This window comes from Pseudopodoces humilis, chromosome 3 (genome assembly GCF_049639895.1).
Source record: "Pseudopodoces humilis isolate 2021_Gansu_Grassland_sample_001 chromosome 3, ASM4963989v1, whole genome shotgun sequence".
Lineage (NCBI taxonomy): Eukaryota > Metazoa > Chordata > Aves > Passeriformes > Paridae > Pseudopodoces > Pseudopodoces humilis.
In genome coordinates, this window is record NC_142202.1 from 318,716 (window position 1) to 330,751 (window position 12,036).

General features: G+C 52.2%; 1 protein-coding gene and 1 long non-coding RNA gene across 4 annotated transcripts in view; one reads left to right on the forward strand and one right to left on the reverse strand.

Annotated features, from left to right (window-relative positions):
- Positions 1-404: 404 nt before the first annotated feature.
- The window catches only part of RALGAPA2 (Ral GTPase activating protein catalytic subunit alpha 2), a 99,474-nt gene continuing 87,842 nt past the window's right edge, over positions 405-12,036 (reverse strand). For both annotated transcript variants that reach the window (XM_088052515.1, XM_088052512.1), the window contains 2 exons: positions 6,278-6,316; positions 405-2,085 (listed from right to left, as the gene is read on the reverse strand). In XM_088052515.1, coding sequence (XP_087908641.1) covers positions 6,312-6,316 — 5 coding nt within the window. In that variant the 3' untranslated portion in view covers positions 405-2,085; positions 6,278-6,311. The remainder of the gene's footprint in view (positions 2,086-6,277; positions 6,317-12,036) is intronic.
- LOC148184542 (uncharacterized) lies at positions 1,509-4,859 on the forward strand. 2 transcript variants are annotated; one of them, XR_015772126.1, is made up of 5 exons: positions 1,509-1,628; positions 2,192-2,346; positions 2,555-2,667; positions 3,001-3,211; positions 3,325-4,859. It is a non-coding gene; the product is annotated as an uncharacterized LOC148184542 (long non-coding RNA). The 2 variants fall into 2 exon arrangements; XR_015772125.1 differs by having other exon boundaries at positions 3,001-4,859.

Here is a 12,036-nt window from a genome sequence, read left to right on the forward strand (position 1 = left end):
TGGACCACGAGGCATTGCAGGGAATTGCCCAGTGGTTTCTGGGGGCCCCAAAGGTCTGTCACTGAGCTTGGTGCCATGGGCAGGGCCGGGCTGGCAGGAGGTGCCACCCTGCAGGGTGACAAAGGGCACTGCTGCCATGTGGGGCTGCAGTGTGTGACCAAAGGTGCCCCCGTGTCAGTCACGGCACGGTGTGGAGTCCTCGAGAGCTCTCCGGGCTGGGAACGCCGCTGCCTGCTCCGCAGCCGAGAGGGACTGAAGCCACATCCAGCAGGGACTGTCCCTGTCCCCTGGGAGCCAGCCCTGCACACCCACGGCACCCGCAGCAGCCGGGCCCAGCAGCACCAGCATCGGAGTTCCAGCCCCGGCACCTCCCTCCCACCGCCACACACCACACAGGTACCACCTTCTATTGCTCTGAGGAGAAACTTTATTGTGAGCAAAGATTTATTAATTTTGTGAGGGGTAACAGAGTGGCTTTGTCATCCAGGGTGCAAAACCACAGCGGAGTTTATACAAATTAATAGTTTTTTTGACATCAGGAAAACACGATTTTCATTGATGTCTTAATTCTTCCCTGAATTAGAGGTACATATTGCTCTAAGGAGAAAAGGCTCCTTACTCAGAAGGATGCCTTTGAAATTCTTTCAGACCAGCTATTGGATAACTAAGTGCCAGACACCCTTGCCTGTCCAGCCCTGAATGCAAAATAAATTAAAATACATGTTTTATTTTCCAGGTTCCTTCACTGACAGGAAAGCAATAGAAAGCAAAACACAACTGTGAAGCAGAAAATCAAACCGGTTTGCCCAAGCTCTCAGTGATAGAGGTTCCTTCCTGCAGCTGCACCAGGCGAGTTCCTGCCGGGCACCCAGGCTGAGCTGCTGCCCCTCAGGCACAGAGCGCAAGGCAGAGCCCAAGGGCCACCTCAGCATCACTGGCCACGGCTGGAATGTGCCCCACAGGCACTGGGTGGCCCCTGGCCAGGTGCTGGCACTCAGATGGACAGACAGCTGCAATACCAAGTGCAAGTGCAGAAACAGACACGGGGGCCCAACGGGGCATTTCCCAAAAAACGCAATCCCTTCGCTCAAAACAACTCCCATTCTGTTGGGAGGTGTGCGGATGTGTGCCCAGGAGCAACCAAGCAGCAGCAGGACAGGCTTCTGGGGCTGCTGATCTCAGATTTCTGTTGCTTTAAAATACCGGATACTTAACCCCATCAACCTATGACACCTGCAGACCAAAACACCTCAGCTACTGCCAACACGAGCTCTGCTCACTACAGCAGGTGCCAGGGGGACCCCAAGTCCTCAGAAACCTTTAGTTGTGTTGTCCTCTGGCTAGAGACAGGTCCCTGCTGGGACAAGGTGAGGGGGTTACTCAGTTCTTCACACTGTGCCGGGAAGGGGTCATGGCAGGAGTGTGGCATTTGCTCTTCTAAAAGTGATTTGCTTATCTTTGTTTCTCTAGGGAGCAGTTCTAGTGCGCAGCCATCACACACACCGCAGAAAAGCCACGGTATTCCCGCAGTGGGACATCCCTCATCCACCTGTGCTCCAGCAGGGAACGTTTGCTAGCGGGCTAGTCACGGGAAAACCTCTCTTTAGCAGAAATTCCCTAATGCACAGGTAAGTGCTGCCTGGAATGACTAAAGCAGTGCTCTAAGGGTACATTAAATAACTGGTCTCAGTGCTGGTTCGTGACCTCTGGCTGCGGCACCTGCGCCCAGGGGCTTGGCTCACGTAGTGCCAGTGCGGTGGTGACGGTGACACAGGTGACATCCAGTCCCCAGCTATGTCTGTCCAGACTGGAGAAAGGCCATTTCACAGAGCAAACTCCTCACCCAGGCTCTTCAAGACGTGTTCACCCAGACCTGCCTGTTCTGATCTGTGCTCAGGTGCCGTGGGCTGCCCCGGCCACAGCTCTGAGCTCCAGGGCCTCAGGTGGACGCCTTGCTGAGGGCGCTGGTGGAGCTTCCCAGAGACCCTGCTCCTGGAGGCACGCGGAGTGGGGGCAAGGGCGGCTCTGCCAGCTGGATTCCAGTGGTGTCAGTGAGGTCAGTGCTTGCACTTGTGGTGAGGCAGCCTGGAAGACAGAGTGGGCAGGGAAAACCCAAGTCAGCACAAAACAGCCTGTGTCCTCAGAATAACCACGTGGCACAGCGCAGCCCCTCCTCTTTGCCTCTTCCCAGCCTCTCCTGGGCATCACTCGGGTGAACTCGACCACCAGAGGAGGAGTTTGCTCCAGGCTGCTGAAGAACTGCCATACTGTGCTTCCCAGAGAAATCAGGGATTTCTCCTTAGCCAGCTCCCAGAAGTGAGGAGCAGCGAGGCTGTCAGTGTCCAGGTGAGCACTGACATCACCCCCTCTTGGTCTGCACAGCTCTTGCAGCTCCCAATGGCTCTCAGGGCCCCAACAGTCCCATGGGAGGGAGGCAGGAAGCTCCCATCGTGCTCACTTGAAGCTCCAACATAAAATAGTTCTGTGTGGGTGACACAAAACTGGTTTTTGCTGTGTGCCATTAAACTGCTCTTGCATATTTGGCCTGTTACAGAGAGCTGGAAATGAGCACCCCCAGTGTGAGGGCTGGCACAGAACTCTCCCTGGAAGGTGCCTTAACCTCTGGAAGAATCCTAAGGAATCATGATTTCTTACACTATATTACAGGTACCCTTGTTACTGTTGTCACCACTGGGGAAGGGTCTTGGGGGGCTGTGGGTAAGGGGGGTTACTCTTTGTTGTTGAGTGGAGTCACCTGTTGGTCATTCCCCAGAGGCCAGGTCTGCCCAGGCTGGCTGAGGGGGAACAGGTGAGCACATGGTCATTAAATGAGACACTAATGACCAAAACCAGGTGCAGCTGCTGTGAGGGACTCGCCCTCCCTGCTCCTCCCAAAGCATTTCCCAGGGGAACAGTGTTTCATCAGCTCCCACAGGAAACAGTATTTTTAAACTGTGTTGCAATTCTCTCCTCGAGTGTAAACACAAGTTTTTATTACAGGTGGGAGGGAGGAACAGCCTCACAGCCAGGCAGGGAGAGCAAGTTCTGAACCCTCTCAGAAGACTGGCACACCAGTGGCACCTGCTCTGAACCTCCTGAGGGATGGTTGTGTAGTAGGAAGACCTACTTCCAGTGCAACAACTGACTCCATTCCTAGCTGTGCCTGGCCAGGCCACAGCTCTTCAATCCTCCCTTCACCTTCCCAGCCCAGGTAAATCTCAAATGTGTGCACAATGCCCCAGTGGGCGGCCAGGGCCTTGGCTGAAGCTGCCCATGGCTGAGCTGTCCCTTGAGGCACAGGTGAGCAGGGGACTGTCCTTGCAGGCCGGGTGGAGACATGGCCTTGGGTCAGTGTGGCAGCAGGATGAGCCCTCAGCTGCTGTCTGAGGACAAAGACCCACCCTGGCTCTGGACTGCACTTCCAAGGTGAGGTGTAACCTGTGCTTCTGCTTGAGCAGCTCTGAGTGTCTGAGTGACTGAAAGCAGGAGCAGAACAGCAGCAGAGCAGCCCCGAGTGTGAACCCCCCCAGCCTGCTGCAGCCGTGCGTTTGCATCCCAGCCACAGCCCTGACCAGATTGGGCCTTTGAGAAAACTGATGAGGGGAAATTGCACATTTTGAAAAGGTGGAAAGTGTGACTTAGCCTGTAAAGGCATTTTCTGTGAAAAATGCAGAACTGTCAATTTTGGATTAAAACAAAACCTGTAGTGCTATTAACTGCGTTGAAAGGCACGGGGGAGGGAAGGGCTGTGAGGGAGGTGTTGTGCTTGGCACGCCTGCAGTGAGGCAGAATGGCAGATGGTAAAAATAATGCAGGTTTCTCCAAACGGACAAGCTGAGGCAACTTAGAGAGAGAGGGGAAAAAGAAAATAAAGAAATAAAATTTTTAAAAAAAAAAACAAAAAAAACCCCCAAAAAGGATGTGGATTGTGGGGATCGTTTACCACGCGCGGGTCGCGGGAATGGGTCACCGCGCGGGAATCGGTCACCGCGCGGGAATCGGTCACCGTGCCAGAATCGGTCACCGTGCCAGAATCGGTCACCGTGCCAGAATTGGTCACTGCGCAGGAATCGGTCACCGCGCGGGAATCGGTCACCGCGCGGGAATCCGTCACCGCGCGGGAATCGGTCACCGTGCGGGAATCGTGGGAAAACGTTACCGTGTGCGGGTCACGGGAAAACGTTACCGTGTGCGGGTCGCGGGAAAACGTTACCGTGTGCGGGTCACAGGAAAACGTTACCGTGTGCGGGTCACGGGAAAACGTTACCGCACACGGACCACAGGACTCTGTTACCGCGCGCGGATCGCGGGAATCGTTGCCAGGCACACGTGAGAGGCATTGTTTTATGTGGATCATGGAAACCATTGCCATGTCTGGGGTCATTAGTGTACACACATCACGGGACTCTGTGCCATGGCCACAGGGCATTAGCCCACGTGGCTCGCAGGAGACGTTACTGCACACAGGAGATGTTACTGCACACAGATGTTACTGCACACAGGAGGTGTTACTGCACACAGATGTTAGTGCACACAGGAGATGTTACTGCACACAGATGTTAGTGCACACAGGAGATGTTAGTGCACACAGGAGGTGTTACTGCACACAGATGTTAGTGCACACAGGAGGTGTTAGTGCACACAGGAGATGTTTTACTGCACACAGGAGGTGTTACTGCACACAGATGTTACTGCACACAGATGTTACTGCACACAGGAGATGTTTTACTGCACATAGGAGATGTTACTGCACACAGATGTTACTGCACACAGGAGATGTTACTGCACACAGGAGATGTTAGTGCACACAGGAGGTGTTACTGCACACAGATGTTAGTGCACACAGATGTTACTGCACACAGGAGATGTTAGTGCACACAGGAGGTGTTACTGCACACAGATGTTAGTGCACACAGATGTTACTGCACACAGGAGATGTTAGTGCACACAGGAGATGTTACTGCACACAGATGTTACTGCACACAGGAGATGTTAGTGCACACAGGAGGTGTTACTGCACACAGATGTTACTGCACACAGATGTTAGTGCACACAGATGTTACTGCACACAGGAGATGTTAGTGCACACAGGAGGTGTTACTGCACACAGATGTTACTGCACACAGGAGATGTTACTGCACACAGATGTTACTGCACACAGGAGATGTTACTGCACACAGATGTTACTGCACACAGGAGATGTTAGTGCACACAGGAGATGTTACTGCACACAGATGTTACTGCACACAGGAGATGTTAGTGCACACAGGAGATGTTACTGCACACAGATGTTACTGCACACAGGAGATGTTAGTGCACACAGGAGATGTTACTGCACACAGATGTTACTGCACACAGGAGATGTTAGTGCACACAGGAGGTGTTACTGCACACAGATGTTACTGCACACAGATGTTACTGCACACAGGAGGTGTTACTGCACACAGATGTTAGTGCACACAGATGTTACTGCACACAGGAGATGTTAGTGCACACAGGAGGTGTTACTGCACACAGATGTTACTGCACACAGGAGATGTTAGTGCACACAGGAGGTGTTACTGCACACAGATGTTACTGCACACAGGAGATGTTAGTGCACACAGGAGGTGTTACTGCACACAGATGTTACTGCACACAGGAGATGTTACTGCACACAGGAGATGTTACTGCACACAGATGTTAGTGCACACAGGAGATGTTAGTGCACACAGGAGATGTTACTGCACACAGGAGATGTTACTGCACACAGGAGATGTTAGTGCACACAGGAGATGTTACTGCACACAGATGTTACTGCACACAGGAGATGTTAGTGCACACAGGAGATGTTACTGCACACAGATGTTACTGCACACAGGAGATGTTAGTGCACACAGGAGATGTTACTGCACACAGATGTTACTGCACACAGGAGATGTTAGTGCACACAGGAGATGTTACTGCACACAGATGTTACTGCACACAGGAGGTGTTAGTGCACACAGGAGCCTTTAGTGCCGTGTTTGTGGGAGGCAGAACTGTGCCCTAGAGGCAGAAGCACATGTGCAGGAGCGCAGGAGTGTGAGGCAGAAGAGCGGAGGCAGAGCTGCACACCGAGTATGGGGGCCGCGAGGCACACGCGGAGCATGGGAGGCAGAGCAGGCGTGAGGCAAACATGGAGCACAGGAGGCAGAGCTGAAGATGGAGCAGAGGCAGCGAGGGAGGACGAGGGGAAGGAGAGCTGTTAGTGATGAAGCACAGCAGCAGAGCGGCCAGTGGGAAGCGTCACTCTTACCTGCGGCCGTTACTGTAGCGAGAGCATTAACACTCTAATCTACAGGGAGAGAACAAAACCATGTCAGTACAGGACCAAAGGAGGGGAACAAAACCGAGTCAGTCAGTGCAGGAGCTGTACCCTGTGACTGCTGCGCTTGCACCAGCCCCACACAGCACACCCTGCTAGAGGCGGGAGGGGAGCTTCCCTCAGGGACCTGCAGACACACGGACGGACCCATGCACTTCCTCCTGGGGTCTGAGGACTGAAACAAACAAGGGAGGGAAGGCTGGCAAAAGCTGGAATGATTATTCATGGCGCTTCATCTTCTGCCAAACCTGCTGCTGTGCAATGGTGGCATGCAGCTGCTCCACATCCAGCACTGTTGCCGGCCACACCATTTCAAACCAGCTAAAATTTGAGGCTTCAGGGAGACCTAAACCTCTGTGACACTATAGCCAGGTTAAAACTCCAGGAAGTGAGCAGCATAGTGATCCTGGTGCCACATAAATTTCCCAGAGGAGGAAGTCCTTGAGTGCATAAAACCTGTCCATGAGCAGACACACACCTGCACTCAGATGAGACACACACACACACCCTGGAGGGCCTCTCACAGGTGAGGCTGCTTAGAGAGCATTAAGCTTTTAAAACACATTTCTTGCAGGAGGGACTAAAAACAATCGAAATATAGATGAAAGCATTTTAAATGCAGGGTTACCTTGCAGGAAGCCAGAGAGAGATGGTGTATTGCATCTTAAATCCAGTCCACAGAACAAACCTGGTTTCTTCCCCAGGGCACGTGCTCTGGGAATGGCCTTTTAGCCACTGCTCGTGAAGCAGCTGAACACCCCTGACAGCAAGGGTGGGTAAGACCATGACCTGTGAGGATCCTGAAGACAGGTACTCGAGAAGAACCAGTAAGTTTTCCCATGGGCTGTGACCTATTCCAGCCCCCCCTTAACCTTTCATCCATGTCTGTGGAAATCTTTGTTTTCCTTCCTAGAAAATGCAGAGGTAATAAAATTCCAGATAGAATTGTTGTAGTAAATCTGCACAGCATTCTTGTTTCCAGCTCCCAAATACATACTCCAAATCCACCGTAAGCAGCATCCTGAGCCTGCGTGGAAGAACCCACAGATAACTGAAGCTGGGTTAATCACATCCTGCAGTGCCTGGAAAGCTGTGACACAGTAAAGAGACTCTGACAGTACCTGTTAACCAGGGCAGAACTGACCCTAGAACAGCACCCACAGCTCAGATGGGAGTGCCTGGCACCACTGAGGGCCTTCACAGTTTGAGGGCCTCAGAAATAAGCCTGAAATGTACACACTGAAGTTTAATTACTCACAAGTTGGAGCAGCTGCTGCTGAGTTCTGCCAGGCTCAGCCTCAGCCAGGGACCCCCCCACCAGGCGCTGGGGGTTATGTGGGTGTCACAGGTAGGGCAGCCCAAGCCCTCTGCACACAGCTGCAGGGCGGTTCTGGCCCGGTTCTGCTCTGCCTCTGCTCCGGCTCTCTGCTGGCACCTCAAGTGCAGAGGGAAAACGCAAAGGGGCCTCGGTGCCTGGAGCTTTCTCCGTCAGCTCGGGCAGCCGGAGCTGTCAGCCGGCAGAGGAGACAGCCCATCCAGCTCATATCTTCACCCATGCCAACACCGATTGCTGGGACTGCTCTCCCTCCCCACCTCCTCTCCTGGAGAGCGGAGCTGGGAGTGCCCTCTGAGCCAGCCAATTCCATGGGAAAGGCAGGGGGCCGGCCAGGCTGAGAGCCCTGATGTGGCTGCGGATCCCAAGGGGAACACCGGCCTTGAGGGGGAAGCAGTCCCAGCACCTGCCCAGCCTCAGAGGACAAGTTTGGACTGTCCACCCCCAGTGGTGGCCCAAGGGACAGCCCCAGCACCACATTGTGCAGGTGGCCACTTCCTCAGGGATCTGGACCCTCTGGAGCCAGGCCTGGGCTCCTGGGCAGACACCTTCATCAGCCTGTTCGGCCACAGAGCTGCTGCCCCCAACACCTCGGGGTACCTCTGACCCTGCCCTGCTAATGCCAGACCATTCCTGACCCTCACAGGGACACGTGGGCAGCAGCCCTGCCCAAAGGGCAGGAAAACTATGGGCAGAGCACCGAAAACCGAGAGCACACAGGCAAGGAGCAGCTCCCGCATCCACTGGTGCCACTGCAGGAACTCCCCGAGGGCAGCCCAGCTGCGGCAGGCTCCAGTCTGCCGAGGATGAGGAACAACCCGGGTTGGACAGGGGAAGCCAGACAGCTCCTTGTGCCTCATCCTGAATAGTCCTCACAGGGAAGGAGGGAGAAGAGAAAGCCCTTGAGTCCTGCCTCCTGTGGTGACTGTCCTGGTGCCTCTGCTCCACTTCCCACCGCTTTTCCTCTTTGTTCACTGCCTGGACAAGCTGCACCAAGGGCTGCACAGTGTCCACCTCACCTGCTGAGCACCGTGCCCAGCAGACAACAATTCCCTGTCCCACGAGTAACCAGGTCAGTCGGGAATTTCCTAGATCCCATATATTAGAAACAAATTGTTCGGTTTCAGGCGACACTGACACACCGATCAAACCCAACCCTTGGCACACACCGCATGTTGTGCTCCCAGACAGTGGCACGGTTACTCAGTTTCAGATGTGTATGTTTTCAATATTCCCAGGAAAACAGGCAAAAATAATACATATATTTATAGAGAACCCGGACACAGATCTGACAGAACAGCCTACAGGGCTTCAAGGAAAAAGGCAAAAGGACAAAACCCCCAAAGTAGTATAAAAACCCCAGAAAAATCAAACCAAAACAAAAGGTATCCTTGGCTCAATTACTGCTACAGAAAGCATCAGTCCTGTTTAAAACAAGAATTAGTCTGGGTTTGGTTTTGTTTCTGTCAAAAAGCATTTTAAATCTGCATGTCCAGTTCGAATAATCCTTTTGCTTTAAAGTGGAAAAGATAAAGCCCAGCACTGAACAAAAAGTGGTTTAAAATAAACCCTATCTTGCTCACTGTACATTCAAATATTTTCTACAAGAACTTTGGGCATGTAAAAGTCCAGACACAAAAGAAAAGCACGTGTCACCTTTGCAACAAAAAGGTTGCAAAATCTCGGTTTTATGTAAATCAGCAGGCACAGCTCCCGAGGCTTTAAAACCAGGGAATGCTGAAAACCTCAATAGTTCCTCCACTCAAGTGTTGCTCCTGGGCAATGCCATAATATTCATTAAAGAATCCATTTATCAACAGATACCACATGTCCAAGTTTTCCAGCAGTTTTTCTGATGCTCTACTGAAAAGGATGCTTTAAAAACGTCAAGCTGGAGCACAGGAACCCGAGATGCTTTCTCTGCCCACTCCACGCTATCCATTAGCAACTAAAAAAGCCAAGATTTACACTACATCTTCCCTGATAACGCTGAGCATTGTGCTTTATTTTCCAAGTCATTAGCATGCACAAGAATGACCTCATGGTGAACAGATGCACTTGGATATGGCAGTGATTAGATCAGTCCTCTCAGCAGTCAAGTGTGCCCGTTCCCATTAACCCCTGAGGCGCCGGCGGCAGTGCTGCACCAGGGGGTTCCCTGGAAAGCAGGAACCTGCCACGGCAAACACAAACCCCTCAGACAGAATCCTTGTGAAAGCTATGGCTGGAGACTTGTTCTGCAATATCCAGCAGCCCCTTCCACTTCCCTAGGTTAACACCGTGCTTCTGCTGCTGCTCTGCCACAGAAAGAGCCCAAAGCCCCAAGGAACCCTCATGAGCCGCAGAGGCGGTTGAAGCTGGGGCGCTGCTCTGCCCACTTCACCTTCACCAATTATTTTAAAGAACACACAAGTATTTCGTTGAGTAACTATTTCTGGTTTTGGCTGAAGGAGCAAGAACAGCAGCTTAAAGCCTATCCACTAAAAGGAGAAAAATCTGCAGAGGGAAAGAATGAGAATAATTCAATAGTGTTGGATTACGGAGGATTTCCTGGGCTGCCTCTCAAACCCTGCCTAATTAAAATACAGCATGTAATGCACCGGTTTAACAACAAAGGGCCGTATTCCCAGCTTTTGTTCCTAATCTGCACATCCCCTAAATGAGTTTGGGGATGGCCATTCTGCCTGTGAGGCTGCATTTTCAGTGCTGAAGGTATCGGGGCTATCTGTGATCCATACAGGGAGTTTAAGGCTCTGTTCCTCAAAACAGCAAAGGAGATCAGCTGGACAATTTTCCTCAAGAAAACGCAGCACCTGCAAGACTGGTGACAGGGAGACTAAGCCAGGGCAGGAAAACCACATCCCACGTGAGTCTGGGGATGCATCCCCGGGGGCAGCATCGGAAAACACAAAAACATCCAGTTCCAATAATTATCTCCTAGCCAGCGACACCCCAGTAAGGCGTCACACCGAGAGCTGCGTTTGATTTCTCCCCACGCTGTGGGAGACATCACCCCTGAGAACACGCTGCACTGTGATGAGCAGCACCCTTACCCCCTGACCCTCTCTGCTGCACACAGGCGTTCGCAGCACTGACAGGATCACACCTGAGGGGCATTATAACAACCAGATCAGATGAGAATTAATCTTACATTTACCTGAGCGCTTTATGCTCAGCAGAACCAGCTGGCTTGTACTGCCACCTGTGCCAGCTCCATACATCCCACAGAATCAAGGCTGGAAGAGATCAGCAAGTCCAATGGCCAATCCAGCACCAACCATCATCACCACAAGATCAGATCCTAAAGCATCCTGAACACTTCCAGATACGGGGAACCAGTGCCTCCCTGGGCAGCCTGTGCCGGTGCCCGACCACTCCTTCAGGGAGAAGTGCTTCTTTTTATTTACTGCTCCCTGACTCCTTTTTTCTGTTTCAGAAGAGAGAAATGCCCCCTGTATTGCTGAGTGGCAGACAGGTGACTCCTGCAGGTGCGGGTGGACAGGTGGATCCATGTCTGGAGCAGGCCTGGCTGGGGAACAGCGGAGCTGCCGGGGCTCCATGCAGCCTCCCTGCCCACTGCTGAGGGGCATCTGATGGAAAACACATCCCCATGGCCACAGCTGACACTGCCCCTGCTCGTCACTCACTAAATATGCAGGAGAATCAGCAGGTAACTAACGTGAAGAGACTCTCTGAAGCGGAGATTGTGACACCAGAAGTCATGGCCAGCCTCCAGTTCATGAGCGGGAAATTAATTCTTGAGGCTCAGAAGTCTGAAAATTGGGACCGGGCTGGGGGAGGCTTCGCACTTGCAAGCAATTAAAATAATGAAATCATACCCAGGTACTCCTGATTTAACAGTGTTTTGAAATCCTCAGCTGCTGGGAAACACTTAAAATGTGTTCGGCATACACAGCTTATCCTTCCGAAAGTGGGGCTGCCGGGGGCTCTGCCCTGTCAAACCACATCTGACACAACACCGCGTGCTAAGAACAAGCGAAGATGGAAAACAACTAGGCACAGAGCAAAGCGTTTAAAACAGATCTCTAGATCCACATTCCTACTTGCTGATATGTCGGCAGATAAACGATTCAAGTGCTAACAACCAGCCCTGGGCACGCGCCGCGCTGCTATTGAAATGGGCAATTTTTTTGTCTCAGACTTTTGGCAGAGTGTATAAAAGAATTTAATGCACAGCTGTTCTACTTTTTAATGTAGGAAACATTAATCAAAGCTTTAAGTTATAAGCTTTCCTAGCATTGTTTAGTATTCCAGTTCAGCAGAGATCAATAGATCCATCCCGTGTTCCCTGACGCCTCTCCAGGACGCAGAGGCGCGATTATGTAAATGCTCCCGG